The sequence below is a fragment of the Mandrillus leucophaeus genome, unplaced genomic scaffold, assembly GCF_000951045.1.
Source record: "Mandrillus leucophaeus isolate KB7577 unplaced genomic scaffold, Mleu.le_1.0 Scaffold826, whole genome shotgun sequence".
Lineage (NCBI taxonomy): Eukaryota > Metazoa > Chordata > Mammalia > Primates > Cercopithecidae > Mandrillus > Mandrillus leucophaeus.
In genome coordinates this window covers 751,061-767,151 of record NW_012108986.1, presented here as the reverse complement: position 1 = coordinate 767,151, position 16,091 = coordinate 751,061, and the positions used below count along the sequence as shown (strand labels likewise).

Here is a 16,091-nt window from a genome sequence, read left to right as displayed (position 1 = left end):
CACACACACACACACACACACACACACAAAGACTGGACTGCACAAAAAGGGAAGTGTAGGCATGGATGGATACATAAACTTTATTTACTTTTCCTTTAAACAAGGTGTCAAAAATAGCCTTGCTTACCAGTGTCATCGGCAGGCTCAGATGTGAGTGGTTTTGGAGCTGGTGTATTTTTGGGTCTGGCAGCAACCTGAGATGGAGATGAAGGTGTGTTGTCTCCATTAACTACATATGAGCAGCATGAGTTTTGGACTAGAGTGCTTGTAGGTACATGATTATCTATTCCATTCGTGCCTTCAACAGCCAACCTTGAAAAAAAAAAGCCTTATTTCAATCATTTAAGTACAAGTCAACAACATTTCATGAGAATTTTCATAAGAATTATTTATTGAGTTCTCTTGTTTCTTTTTTGTTATTTATTTTTTAAAAATTTTTTAGATTCTACTTCCAAACAATTGAGTTCTTACATTTCAAGTAAAATGAGAGGTAACGAACAAAGATATGACATGTTTTATATTAAAGTTTTAATTACTTTTCAGTTCTAAGTATATCCATTCTGCAGATAAAAAAATACTGAGGTATACAAACATACTAAGTCAAAATAAATAAGGTCTCTCACAAAAATATTCAAATTGTACATTTTAAATATTTAAGACTAATATTAGTCTATTTTAAAAGCTCTAAAAGAAAGTAGTTTCAAAAAGTTCATGAAATTATATGAATCATAAAAATCAAGTACAAACTACTGTAAATTTTCTTTTTTTTTTTTAGAGACAGGGTCTCACTTTGTCACCAAGGCTGGAGTGCAGTGGCTCACTGCAGCCTCAACCTCTTAGGCTCAAATAATCCTCCTGCCTCAGCCTCTTGATCAGCTAAGAGCACAGGCATGCATCACAGTGTCCAGCTAATTTTTTAAATTTTTGTAGAGATTGGATCTCCCTTTGTTGCCCAAGCTGGTCTCAAATTCCTGGCCTCAAGCGATCCTCCCATCTTGACCCCCAAAGTGCTGGGAGTATAGGTGTGAGCCATTGTACCTGGCATGAAACTATTATAACTTTATTAAATCTTGAAAAATAAGTGAAAAACAGTCTTCAGATATTGATTACAAATTAGCATATACGAGGCACTAAAATCATGACTACAGGATTATCAAAAAAAGCTAAATATTACACCCCAGAACTATAAAAATGTGTAGTATATACATTAGCAAATAAGTAACTCTAACAACAAAATCAAACATTTTAAGTCTTATTGGCCGTGGAAGGAGCTGGGTGATTTGGTGAGACACAGTGTTTAAAAAAAACAAACAAACAAAAAAATTTAAAGGAGTTGGAAATTGTTAAGTGGCCAGGAGTGCTTTTCCAAATACACAGGTCATCCCATATCTACTCTCCACAGAGCAGCCTGAGCATTGTTTTAAAAATATAAACCAGATCATCATGTCACTCTCCTGGTTAGCCAACAAATCTTTTGAAAATCAACCACACCTTTATCCCATCTTCTCTCTAACCTATTTCTCTCTGAGCTCATCCTTGCTCACTTTGCAGCAGATATCGATTTTACTGAATATCAAAAACATACTGAACAGTCTTCAAATGTTTATTACAAATTATGATACGCCAGGTGGTAAAACATAATAACTATGAAATTATCAGAAAAGTTTAAAGTTCTTCCCTCAGAACTCTGCACAGATGGTTCATTCTTGGCTTATTAATCTTAGCTCAAATCACACTTCCTCAGAGATGATTCCTTGGCATCTCTTAAAAATAGGCTCCCTTCCATTCCTCTCATCTTGTCCCGTTTAAATGACTTCATAGTGCTTATTGCTATGTCCAATTAGTGTATTTATGTCTTCTGTTGTTTACTATACATATATATACACACATATATGTGTGTGTGTATATATATATACTTTTTCCCCCCCGAGACGAAGTCTTGCCCTGTCGCCCAGAGCTGGAGTGCAATGGCGTGATCTCAGCTCACCGCAACCTCTGCCTCCCGGGTTCAAGCAATTCTCCTGCCTCAGATTCCCAAGTAGCTGGGATTACAGGTGCGCACCACCACGCCTGGCTAATTTTTTTGTATTTTTAGTAGAGTCGGGGTTTCACCATGTTGGTCAGGCCAGGCTCCTGACCTCATAATCTGCACGCCTGAGCCTCCCAAAGTACTGGGATTACAGGCACAAGCCACTGTGCCCAGCCTACTATCTACCTTTATCTCAACAGAATGTCAATTTCATGGGAACACTGCTGGTATTCTTAGTACCTGAACTAATGTCTGGCATCAAACAGGCATTCAGTAAGTATCTGTTGAATGAACAAATGATTAATGAATCCCACCCTCCTTTCCCTTGTCTGTCACCTATACATTTGGAACAAGATGTGTTTAGGAAGTTTGGGCAGGTAAAGACTGAAATGATTGTGATTTGTACACCCCTCCCGAGGCAACTAGCAAGAATCAGTGATTCAGAAGTCTAGGTAAAATAACCCATCTGAATTTCTCCTGGTACTATAGAACTAATCTTTAATTCAAAGAGTCTTACTATGCAATCGACAATATTTGGTAGTAATTCAAGCTCCTCTACCCATCTAAAATTTTTTTAATTACATGGACATTAAATATATTTACTTAAGCCAAATATACATTCAGAAGGCATACTTATCTGTTCAAGTGGTCTAATGAGAATCACTAAATGGCAAGTTAGAAGAAATGATACTAATAACTATAGATTAATAAAGGTCACACTTTGTGATATACCAGTATGCTTTTTCAAAGGTAATTAGTCCGTTTTACAACAGTATATTTTTATATTTTCAGGTGCTAATTCCACTTTATTTGATCTATTATATACCTTTATTCCAATCTAAATTACTTCAAACAAAAAAAACCTTTATTAATTGTCACGAACTGTGAATGCTAGGGTGTTTCTGAAATGTTAGAATGATATATCTGAGGGAAGGCCACAATGATGTCTGAAAGAAGGCCACAATCTGTGGAGCATTTACCTTCTCATGATTTACAGCATAATGCCAATCCAGAGAGTGGTATGATACCTATTTATCCATAGTAACTGACTGTACTTATAAAATACGTCTAAATACAGATTTTAAAAAGCCATTTTCAATAAAAAGAAATAAAGCACTGTACATGCTACAACATAAATGAACTTTGAAACATGCTAAGAAAAAGAAGCCAGTCACAAAAGATCACATACTGTATGAATCCATGTATATAAAATGGCCAGAATAGACAATTCACAGACACAGAAAAAGTAGATTTATGGGTACAGGGAAAAATGGAGAGTGAGTACTCATGCATACATGGTTTCTCTTCAGGGTAGAATGTTCTGAAATCACACAGTAGAGAAGGTAACACAACTATGTTAATATATTAAAAACTACTAAAACATATGCTTTTAAAAAGTGAATTTCATGATATATGTATGATATCTCAATAAAACTGTAATTTTTTAAAAAGCTACTTTCACAAGAATTAACCAAATGACATGTTTAGACATAAGCTTCTAAATTCTGTGGCAAATTCTAAACTAAGGTAAAATATAAAACTTCTTATTCAGGAAATATGTTCCACATCATGTCGCCACCCATATTCAAATAAAATATTCTACCTGGCAGTTGTCCTTGCTGAAGGCTCTCCATTTTCATGTAAGGCATCACCATTTTGCTGTATTTCTACTGAACAACAAGAAAGAAAGAAACTAGGTTTTTATATACTTCTTGCTCATTCTTTTTCCTTTAAATTTTACAAACATATAAAGTTAGCTTACTGGTTGGAGATGAGCTGCAGTTTGTTATATTTTCTTGCTCAATCACCAATCCATCAAGCACAACTGTCAATTCACCAGTTTGTGCTATGCCATTCTTGTTTTCCAAGGAAAGTTTTAATTGTTCTTTCACTCTTTCCACTAGAAAGAAGAATATTCTAATTTAAAAGCTTTTGCCATATATAAAAATGCTTCAGAAATCAAAATTACATTTCAAGAATCACTCTAATTCAGTACTTGACATTTGGAAGGAATTCTTTGCATGCCTTTGACACTTAGTTAAGTAATTCCTCTTTCCCCCTCAATCCCATGCTTTCAATATCACCTTTAATTGCTTCTGTGCATATTATAAATATTGGAGAACATATAAATACATCTAAATAATAACTGTAGCAATTATCTAAACTTGCTTTTCAGCTTAAGGTACCACAGAGGACTCTTGTGGCTGAGGCAAAATTTCTGCGCAAGAGTCAGGTAAGTTTGGTTTCAAATTCCAGTTCTGCTACTTACTGGCCGTGTATTCAGTAATTTATTCAAACGTCTTTAAGCCTTGGTTTCTTAATTACAAAATGGAGATGACGGATTTCAAACTGAAGGGACAGTGTTGAGGACCAAATGCAAAACCATATAGACAGCCCTAGCACCACTTCTGAGGCACAGTTTACGTGCTCGATAAATGCTACGTATTGTGACAATCGTTTATCATCATTTTCATATAAGGATAAATACTTCCTTCCCATTATTAGAACAACCAGTTCTTTCTTAAATTCAAGGTCATTTTGCTTCAATTTCTGTTAGACTATATATTTAGACTATGTATTAAGTGATATATTAGACTTCTATATATTAGACTATATATTAATAGTTATTAGAAGGGGCGTAGAGAAAAGGAGAGATGAAGGTAAAAGAATACAGCTTCAGTTAGAAAGAATTTTTGTTTCTTTGAGATATTGTACAGTGTGATTCACACAGTAAATAATGTGTGGTACATTCAAAATTGCTAACAGTAAATTCCAAATGTTCTCATCACAAAAAAAAAAAATAAGTATTTGAGGTGACAGATATGTTAATACACTTGGTTTAATTATTCCACATTGTATTAATTGATCATAACATCACTCCGTATCCCATAAATATATACAACTACAATTTGTCAATTTACAATTTAAAAATAAAAACTAAAAGAGAAAGTTATCAGTGATCACTTTATTATTCAAACTGAGGCCAAATACTTCAATCTGATCTTCAGTGGCTTTCTGCAGTTTTTGCAATCACAGAACATTTCACGTTTTAGATGAAGTCCTTAACTTTGATCTTTCCTATATTTGATCTTTCCTATATTTAACAAATTTGGGTGGGGAGGGGAGGATCTCCATTTACCAGATGCCCAGAATAAATATGTTCACAGTTATGTATGTACAGAAAAGACAAGACAAAAATCTAGAACTACTAATCACTGGACAGAAATTCTTTGTGGCTAGGCCTGGTGGCTCACACTTGTAACCCCAGCACTTTGGGAGGCCGACACAGGAGGATCCCTTGAGTTAGGAGTTTGATACCAGCAACACAGTGAGATCTAGTCTCTATAAAAAATTTAAAAATTAAGGCCAGGCATGGTGGCTCACGCCTCTAATCCTAGCATTTTGGGAGGTGAGGTAGGCGGATCACTTAAGCCCAGGAGTTCAAGACCAACCTGGCCAGCATAGCAAGACCCTGTCTCTATTTTATTTTTTAAATTAAAAATTAGCCAGGTGCAGTGGCATGTGCCTGTATTCCCAGCTACTCAGGAGGCTGAGATGAGAGGATCCTGTAAGCCCAGGAGTTCAAGGCTGCAGCAAATGATGAATGCACTACTGCACTCTAGTGGGAGTAACAGAGTGAGGCCCTGTCTCAAAAAAGAAAGAAGGAAAGAAAAAGAAATTGTTTGCAAAAAAAAAGTTTAAACCATGTAATAAAAGAAGACCTTATAGAATACTCCAACCATTTGTAGCATCACAGACCTCAATTCTACTTTACATCCCAAAAAAAAAAAAACCAAACAAAAAAAAAACCAATTAAACAACTAGAAAAACTAAAGGAAATACAAAAGCACACACACAAAAAAACTATAAAAGCAGCCAGGCACAGTGGCTCACGCCTGTAATCCCAGCACTTTGGGAGGCCGAGGCGGGTAGATCACAAAGTCAGGAGATCAAGACCATCCTGGCCAACATAGTGAAACTCCATCTCTATTAAAAATACAAAAAAATTAGCTGGGTGGCAGGCACCTGTAGTCCCAGCTACTTGGGAGGCTGAGGCAGAATTGCTTGAATCTGGGAGGCAGAGGCTGCAGTGAGCCCAGATCGCGCCACTGCACTCTAGCCTGGGTGACAGAGCAAGACTCCTTCTCAAAAAAAAAAAAAAAAGAAAACTACAAAAGCACAAATTTCAGCTTTCTCTAATAATATCTGAAGAAAACTATATTGACTGACATACAATTGCATTCTTGTCATCTCCCATGATTTCAAGTGTCTGGAATTTGGTGATTTGGTTTCTCCTTAAAATATGAAGCTGTTTGACCAGATTCCTAAAGAACAGCCTTTTAAAATCTCTTTAGTGTGTGTTTCTTGGTAAGTTCTTTCATTTTTATTTATCTGTAAATGTCTGCATTCTCATCCTCAAAAGACAGACTTGTTGGACATATAATTTTATATTGGTAATGATCTCCTCTCAACTCTTTGAAGATATTTTTCCACTATCTTCTCCTATTACTAATTCTGCAATTCTAATTCATAAATCTTTGCAAATACCCAGTTTTTCTCTACAGCTGCTTTTTAAATTTATTTGTCTTTGGTATTATGCATTTCACTATGATATGGGGAGGTAGACCAAAAAACAAAAACATTCTTTCAGTGGTAAGTGCATTGAAGGAAATGAGCAAAGGAGTGGTAAGGAGGTCTCCTTTAGGCTGGTCAGGGTTTGATCCTGACCTGGTCACCTAGTGGCCTGGTCACTACGCATGACTTTCTCTTTGCTCTCTTGTTTGGGACAGTATGAATCTGTGGACTCACGTTTTTCATTAGTGTTCAAAAACGTGCAGCCATTCTCTCTTAAAATATCTCCTCAAAAATCTGGCCCATTACCTATTTTTCATAAATAAAGTTTTATTTGAACACAGTCACACTCATTCATTTACATATTTTCTATGGCTGCTTTCACGTTAAAATGGCAAGTTAATTGGTATAACAGAAACCACATATGGCCTACATGCTCAAATGTTTACAATCTGTCTCTTTACGGAAAACCTCTGCTTCTGGTGGCTTATTCCCTTACGTTTATTATCTGACGTTAGCTTAAACTAATTTTAAGCTAATTTTTACCAGTGGTTTGATGATATGCCCTAATTTTACAGTGGTTTCATTGTACACCCAAGAGTGTAGACTAGAGGAGTTCAAGTTCAGCTCCCTTATCTCTGGCTATTAGCCAAAAGCTCAGCATCATTAAATCTGCTATTGGTATGGCAGACTATTCTAATTCTGGTTCATGAGGTTTTCTTTACCCCAATCCCCTCATCTCCTGGCTTTTTTTTTTTTTTTTTTTTTTTTAAAGAAGAACAGTCCTCTACCTTTTTGCAAAATCATCAATGCCACAAAGATTTGTTCAATCCAGTACCTAGGTATTCTGCAGTGGGAGGGTGTTTACAGTATATATTATTTCACAATTCTGAACATGGAAGATTGAGTTATAACATTTTGGATCATAAAACTGGAAGGACAATCACATAAATAATTCCCATCTACATGTGAATGTATATGTGTGTGTCAGAGGGAAAAAGATATTATTCTGTCATAGTATAAACAAACCAACTCAGACATATTTATCCATTCAATATTTGAGTGCCTGCAGTGTGCCAGGCACTGTAGCTGGGGAAGAAGCAGGACAAACCCTGACTAGCCTAAAGGAGATCTCCTTACCACTGCTTTGCTCATTTCCTTCAATGCACTTACCACAAAAAGAATGTTTCTGTTTTTCAGTCGACCTCCCCAAACGAACTGAAATCTCTAGCAGAGCAGAGAGATCTTGTCCAACTAATTCAGTGATGTATCCTCAGCAGCTGAGAGAAGGTAAGTGCTTAAGAAACATTTAAACTAAGTGATTAAGGTAGTCCTGTCCTAGGGGAACTTACTCTTACAAGGCAGAAGCTGATTTTTTTCGTACCTCCTAGCAATTTGAGACAGAACAACTTGAGTCTCTGAGGAGGCAGGTATATAAGTAGGTAATTTGTTCTATAAATCATGGATTTGTTGAAAACGTGTTTCACAGATTTCTATTTAGCTCAGAGCCACATTCTGAAGCAGTTTTTAAAAACTGCTCAATGTATTATCTATTGCTGAGTAACAAATTATCCTAAAACTTACTGGCTAAAAATAACAATAATCACTCATTATTGCCAAGAACTCAAGAGGGGCACACACACATCTGGCAGGTGGGGGTGCTGGCTGCTGAGAGGAGACCTCAGTGCCCCTCCACAGGGCTTTGTGAGAGTCTTCCCAATGGTTGCTGATTTCCCATGGTGAGTACTCCAAGAGAACAAGGCAAAAGCTAAAATGCCTATATGACTAAGTCTCAGAGGTCATACACCATCACTTCTGCCACAATCTAGTGATCACACAGATCATCTGTGACACAGTGTCGGAGGGGGACTACAGAAGGGTGTTGGAACACCAGAAGGTATGAATGCTTGGAGGCCATTTTAGAGGCTGGCCAACGTACTCGTAAGTATGAGAAAAACCAAATTTTTAGAAACAAAATGAATACATAAGGTTACATAGCTTGTAAGCGACAGTCCCAATAATAGCAAAGTTTTCTAATTCCTAAGTCTTTTCATTATATCATGCTATGAGTTAATGTTCAACAACTCACAAAGTTAAGCTCCCACTTCCTGCCATGTAACAAAAAATTTCAGAATTTATTTACTTATTTATTTATAATAAATCTGTAATCCTAGCACTTTGGGAGGCTGAGGTGGGTGGATCACTTGAGGCCAGGAGTTCGAGATCAGCCTAGCCAACCCAGAGAAACCCTGCCTCAACTAAAAATACAAAAATTAGTCAGGCATGGTGGCACGTGCCTGCAGTCCCAGCTACTCACAAAGTTAAGTAGCTAGGGTTATCCCTAAGAGCCTTGAGGGGAGGTTGAGGCAAGGAGAATGGCTAGAACCCAGGAGGCAGAGGTTGCAGTGAGTCGAGATCGTGCCACTGCACTCCAGCCTGGGCGACAGAGTGAGACCCTGTCTCAAAAAAAATAAATAAATACAAATTAAAAAATAAAAAGACTAATGATTAACTGAGAGAAAAAAAATAACAGCTCTTATGAATCAGTGAGAAAAAAACTAAACAAACCAATAAAAAAATGTACAGAGCATGAGACAATCATAAGTGATGAAGTATGAATGATTAATAAACATCTGACCTTATTAATAATCAAAGAAATGCTTTGATAATAAAACTCATCTTTTTTATCAATTAATGTGGCAACTATTTACAAATGGGCACTGCCATATGCTACATTGTGTATATAAATTAGCAGAACTTTTCAGGAAGGCAGCTGAACTTCCTGAAAACTTTGCATTCCCTTTTACCTCCCAGTAATTTCAATACAAAAAAAATTTCTAAAGAATAAAGAGGCACTTATATCACTGAATGTGAAAATACTGTTTATTCAAAGCTTTGACTTCAAAATGTCTGAGTTTGTGTTGATAGTAAGTGAATTTATAAAACAAAATTTGTCTTAGTATAAACTAAATAAGCAAATTCACCCAGTTAATAAGGCTAAAGAAAATTATAAAATAAAATCCAATTTGATTATGCTCTGTCCAGTACCACAAATGACACATTTCTCTGCTGTATTTCCCCACCATTCAATATAAAGAGAGAATTATTCATTATAAATCATTTTGGACATAATTTACTTTGAAATGACCTTAATGGATTTCAAAATGCTTTCCCTGACAAAAACTAAGTTCTTGGTTCTATTAACACCATAAAAAATAAATAAATAAAAAACCTCAGTCTAATTACCAGTATTTGAATGGCAGCCATCTCACTCCTCTCTGGAATATTTAAAGTGGTTCTCTCAGCCTCAAAATTGAAACACAAAGTGAAGTTCTGAATATACTCTAATGTGTATGTTAGCTATACTATTCCTATGGTTTTCACCTATGGGTATAGTGACAAAGATTCTCTCTTTAATCAAACTCTAGTCAGGGTCCTCAAAACCTTCTTGACTAGGCCTCAATCTTGACCTAGAAAAACTGCAAACTCAGCCCAAATTATTTCATCAGCAACTTCACTACCACAAGCACCACTTGGACCACCATTGCACACACACGGAAAGACTTCAGCAAGCACTACCATAGTTTCTAACAGTTCAAGGCTCTCAGGGATAACCCTAACTCCCCTTAAAGCGCCTGCCTGAGAAAACTTAAGGCTGCCAAAAGAATTTACTGCCTGTTGTAGCCAACACCTGATGATAGGCCCCCGACTCCTCTTTCTTAGAGCTTTTACTAAAAAGGGCTTACAATGGTAAATCCTTCCTCTGTCTCCTGTAATATGTGAGTGTCTTTCTCAAGGGCCTGAAAGACATTCCTTTAAAATGCAATCATCGGGAAGGATAGGGCTTTTGTCTCCCTGTCTCTGTGGGAGGACAGAATCCTGACTTTGTTACTTGCCAGCTACCAAACACAAGGGCCTAATTGCATTTACACTGACCGAGCTTTTGTAATTTTTCATTTTCCTGACTCTACTGAGCCTCCATTGAATCCCTCGCTCCCACTCCTTCATTCTCCTTTTAAAAGACCCAGTAACCTCTACACAAATCAAAATTGGGTTTGGTTCATGCTGGAATCTCTTCCTTATTGCAAAAACATATTACTGATTAAAGTATGTCCTAACCACTGTAAACAGTGTCCCAGCTTTGTTTATCTATGACAATAGAGGGATTTTTTTTTTTCCCTATGCACTTTAAGCAATAGTGAGGCTGAGTAAGTGAAACATACCTCAGATATCAGTATCTCACACTGGTGACACATGAAGGAAAGAAAGTTAAAAATACCACACATCTCTGCAGAGCCAAATAAATAATTTCCATACTTTGGAATGTTGTTCAAGTGACCTGAACACAGAACTGAAGGTTAACTGAGGCACAAATGATGGCTTAAATCCACAAACATTCTGAGACAATGTATTAGAGGATTAAAGGAGCAAAAGCTTTGGGACTTATACAAAACAGATGAAGGTTAAGCAGTGAAAGCTCACTAGGGCTTAAATGTGAAGAAGTGGAACAATCTCCCTAACAAGCCGCAGTGAGTTGGATTCTGAGGAAAACAATACAAATAATTTACGTGAGGTGAGTCTTGGGTTTTATTTAAGGTTACAAATGGTTGTAATAACACATGCCATCAAGGGTGAAGAAATTTAAAAAAAAACTTCAAAAATAGAAAAAAATGCCTATTCATATAAATCGCTCCCCCACCATTACCCCAAATATATCAGAAAAGACAGATGAGAAACCATGAAATATAAGAGAAAACGACAGGGAGCCTTGAACAAAGGAAGAAATTAGCCTCATAAATCTGAAAAGGAACAAATGACCTCAACAACTGCAACATCTATTTTGATATGGTAGACTGTTGGGTTCCTACTATGGTAGAATGGGGGAGTGGTCAGAACCACATATTCTTTCTATGTTTTGTATGTTTCTTCCTAAAACTCAATAAATGTTTATTTAATGAAGAAAAGTCCCAGATCTAAGAAAGTAAAAAATACAATTAATTTTAAGGGTTTCTAACTTTAAGCAAGTTATCAAAGCATATCTGAGGTAAAATATGCAACTTCTTGGAAGATAGGGAGCTTTGAACCAAACATATCAAAACAACAAAGGCATTTTTATTTTTAAAAAATCATAAATAAGAAGAGAATTCTACTGGCTGTTAGCAAATGGGAATATAAAATTAAAAAGCAACTCAGATCTGATTTAAAAGACTGCAGAAGTCAAAAGAATAAATCCTTATGTTCTACGAAAAACTTTTAAAATCTTAGGCAAATAAAATAAGAATTATTGGTTAATATAATCTACCAAGATGTTGAAATAAAATTATTAAGAACTATTATAAAAGAAATGGCATTTTGAAGACTAAAAATACAATGGAAAACATGAAAATTTCAAAACAACATTGTAAGCAAGAAATAAAGGAATGACAAACAGTATCAATCAAAACCAGAACACAGACCAAACAGATGACACAGTGAAATACCTACGGGGAAGAAAAGGCAATAAGGCAATATGATTAGATTATATTAGTAAGTGTGCCAGCGGAAACACAAAAGACAAATGGCAGCAAATCATAATGAAGGAGAAAACAAACACAGATTTCAAACTAACAATTAAGAAAATACTCAAGGAGCTTCCAGAATTGATCCTTACAAAAAAGACAACCTAGCCAAGTGTAGTGGCATCAGAAGACTGTGGTGGGAGGATCGCTTGAGTCCAGGAGTTGGAGGCTACAGTACACTAGGATAGCACCTGTGAACAGTCACTGGCCTGGGCAACATTCAGAAAAGAAAAAAAAAGACAACCTGATATCTAGTGATAAAATTAAAACTCTACCTAAGAGAAATATAAAAGTAAGTAGGAAGGAAAGCAAAGCTATTAAAAAAAAAATGGCAGAGATAAATTCTGATTTTGCATTTCAAACACAAAAGAGTCTGATACTGCACTGACGAATACGGTAGCCAGTGGCCACATATGGCTATTTAAATGTAAATTTAATTAAAATAAATCAAGTTTGAAATTAAAGCCTTTAGTTCTACATGCCACATTTCAAATGCTCAACTGCCATACATGACTAAAGGCTACCCTATTGGATAGTAGAGATACAGAACATAACCATCACTGCAGAAGTTCTATTGGACAGCAGCCCTTACTGAACAGTGCTTAAATGAAGCTAACTTTTCATTATGAAGACGGAAGAAAATTATATAAAAATATAAAACACCAGCTAGGTTGTGGTGGGTCGTGCCTATAATCCTAGCACTTTCAGAGGCTGAGGCAGGCAGATCACTTGAGGTCAGGAGTTCGAGACCAGCCTGGCCAACATGGTGAAACCCCGTCTCTGCCAAAAAATACAAAAATGAGCCGAACATGGTGGTCCATGGTAGCGCACGTCTGTAATCCCAGTTACTGAGGAGGCTGAGGTGGGAGAATTGCTTGAACCCAGGAGGCAAAGGCTGCAGTGAGCTGAGACTGCACCCCTGCACTCCAGCCTGAGTGACAGAGTGAGATCCTGTCTCAAGGGGGAAAAAAAAAAAATATATATATATATATATATATATATGAGAATGTGTCAGCAAAATTCAATGGTACTGGGATTACAAAAATATATATTTTAAAAGATTAGAAATCAAGGTTATGGTCAAGACAAGTGGTAATACAAAGTAGAATCTCTGTTATTATTCACAGGCTGACTATTTTGGCACTCCCTTCTACTTTTTTCACAAGATTCTTGGTATTTTACCCTTTAAGTGGTTCTAATATAAATATCTTTCCAATAAAAGATAAATGCCTAATACACAGGACCATTGCTAATGAAAGAATGTGAAAATAAAGGTCATTTAAGATATATATGACAGCCGGGCGCAGTGGCTCAAGCCTGTAATCCCAGCACTTTGGGAGGCCGAGATGGGTGGATCACGAGGTCAGCAGATCGAGACCATCCTGGTTAACACGGTGAAACCCCGTCTCTACTAAAAAATACAAAAAAAAAACACTAGCCGGGCGAGGTGGCGGGCGCCTGTAGACCCAGCAACTCGGGAAGCTGAGGCAGGAGAATGGCGTAAACCTGGGAGGCGGAGCTTGCAGGGAGCTGAGATCCGGCCACTGCACTCCAGTCTGGGCGACAGAGCCAGACTCCGTCTCAAAAAAAAAAAAGAAAAAAAAAAGATATATATGGCAACTAATAAAAATAATTTAGCTTAACAAAAAGTTGGACCACTTCTGCTTCGGTCTGATGGCACCCCACAAAATTCATATGTTGAAACTTAATCACTACTGTGATAGTAGTAAAAATTAGGGTCTTTAGGAAGGGATTAAATCACAAGGGCACAGCTCTCATGGATGGAATTAGGGCCTTTATAAAAGGACTTGAGGGAGTGGGTGTGCCCTTTTCTGTCCCTTTTGCCATGTGAGGACATAGTGTTCATCCCCGTCAGAGGATGCAGCAACAAGGTGCCATCTTGGAAACAGGAACTGGATCCTCTTCAAACTCGAACCTGGCATCTTGATCTTGATCTTGGACTTCCAGATTTTAGAACTATGATAAACGTATTTATGTTCTCTAGAAATTACCCAGTGTCAGGTATTTTGTTATAGCAGCACAAATGCAGTAGGACAGTACAGAAAAAATTGAATCCCTACATCTGAATGATACCCAAAGTTTCTTCAGTTATAGTCATTACAATTAGTTTATGTTTTCATTTGTGGAATTATTCATTGTACCTCCAACCCATTGCAAAAATAATTTTAGGCAAGCTTAAGTACATTTATGTTGAAAGGTAAGGATAGTTAAGTAAAAGTTACATTCTAATAGCACTTAGACAAAAATAATTGAGTATATACCACAGGGCCTGCATCATTGTCAAGACCACCCCCCCAACACACACACACAAAGACCGAGGAGGAAAGGAAGGGTCAGAATAGCCTGCTATATGAGTGGAACATAAAATGATAAAATGTGTACTCAGGCTAGGGTACAGCAGCTGTTCACAGTCACAATGATAGTTCACTGCAGCCTTGAACTCTGGGCCTCAAGAGGTCCTCTTGCCTCAGCCTCCTTAGTAGCTACCTTAGATATAGTTTTTTATATACTCTCCATAATAATTCCATCTATGTTAAAGAATGAAATTAAAAACCCACTAAACAAATGTATAATTATTGAAAATACCAAGGACATGATTAGTGATAGGCTGCTTTCAGTATAGGAGACCCAGCAAAGCATACTCAAAAGATAATGAGAAGACTAGCTGAACACAGCAGTCAGGGTATGAACGTGTAGGCAGGAAATTAGACAAACTGAACTAAGACTCTGTAAGGCACTGAAAACAGGAGTTGAACTTGACCTTATAGAAAAGTGATTTTCAAACTGGTTTCAGGAGCAGGGTACCCCCAGAAATTAACTCAGGAATTGCTGTGGGTAACAAGAGTAAGGACATGTGAGCATGTACATGACTGTATTGTTCAATACTGCTTTATGTTTTACATACAGTAAAATTTTTATACAGAATAAGAGTCCATGGTAAGATTTTACTTGAATAAGCCAGTTTCTCTGTTAACATTTTTTAAAAATCTTTGGCTGTGGACTGTGGGAAGCACTGAAAAAAACACAAGTGAATAAGACAGTGTCTGCATTCAAGTTGCTCAATAATTCCATTTTGTTTGTGGTCTACAATTGTTACAAATGTTACCTCGGATTCCTACAATAACTTTCCCACTATAACCAAACCATGTTCTTTCATCCTTTAAAACTACTCTTGAGAGCCCCCACATATACTTCTGGTAACAGTCACCTGCTCCATATTGTAATCTGCCTTCAAGGACTTTAATCCTGTCTGCCATTCATTCTCACCATAAACTTTTTAAAAAAATGTCTTGCCAGAAATCATACTGGAAGTTTTCATGCATGCTAGATCCAGGGTTCTTCCTGAACAGCTGGATTGTCTTTCGCTGTTCTCTTCTTTCACTGCCTCAATACCTAAAAACTCAGCCTACTTTCTTTCCTCTCAGGAGATTCCTCTTTCACTTCATCCCTTAAAAATCTATCCTCTGCAAATAGACGAGGAACACAGATATACTGCAGAACATCCCTCCACTGGAGCCTTCTACACAAATATACACAATTCTATTCAAGGTGCTGACTATCAAACATTTTCTGTATAGAGCACACCTCAGAAACATAATACCTCTATCAATAACCTTGCCCCTCAAATCAGAGTTTAACAATAGGAACAAAAAGTGTTTTTAGTATTGAATATTTTTATTCATCACTAGGATGTCACGTTTTTCTTGGGTTACCTATTTTGTTCTTAGCAGTTGTTTGTTTGTTTGTTTATTTATTTATTTTGGAGACAGTGTCTTACTCTGTCACTCAGAGTTGAATGCAGTGGTGTAATCTTGGCTCACTGCAACCCCCACCTCCCAGGCCCAAGCGATCCTCCCACCTCAGCCTCCCAAGTAGTTGGGACTACAGGCACGTGCCCAGCTAATTTTTTG

At 36.9% G+C, this 16,091-nt stretch overlaps 1 protein-coding gene across 1 annotated transcript in view; it reads right to left on the bottom strand.

The window, feature by feature from the left end:
* Positions 1-16,091, bottom strand: part of WWP1 (WW domain containing E3 ubiquitin protein ligase 1) — a 104,681-nt gene that overhangs the window by 72,926 nt on the left and 15,664 nt on the right. Inside the window, 3 exon segments of the mRNA XM_011968056.1 lie at positions 128-312; positions 3,633-3,699; positions 3,792-3,929. Coding sequence (XP_011823446.1) covers positions 128-312; positions 3,633-3,699; positions 3,792-3,929 — 390 coding nt within the window.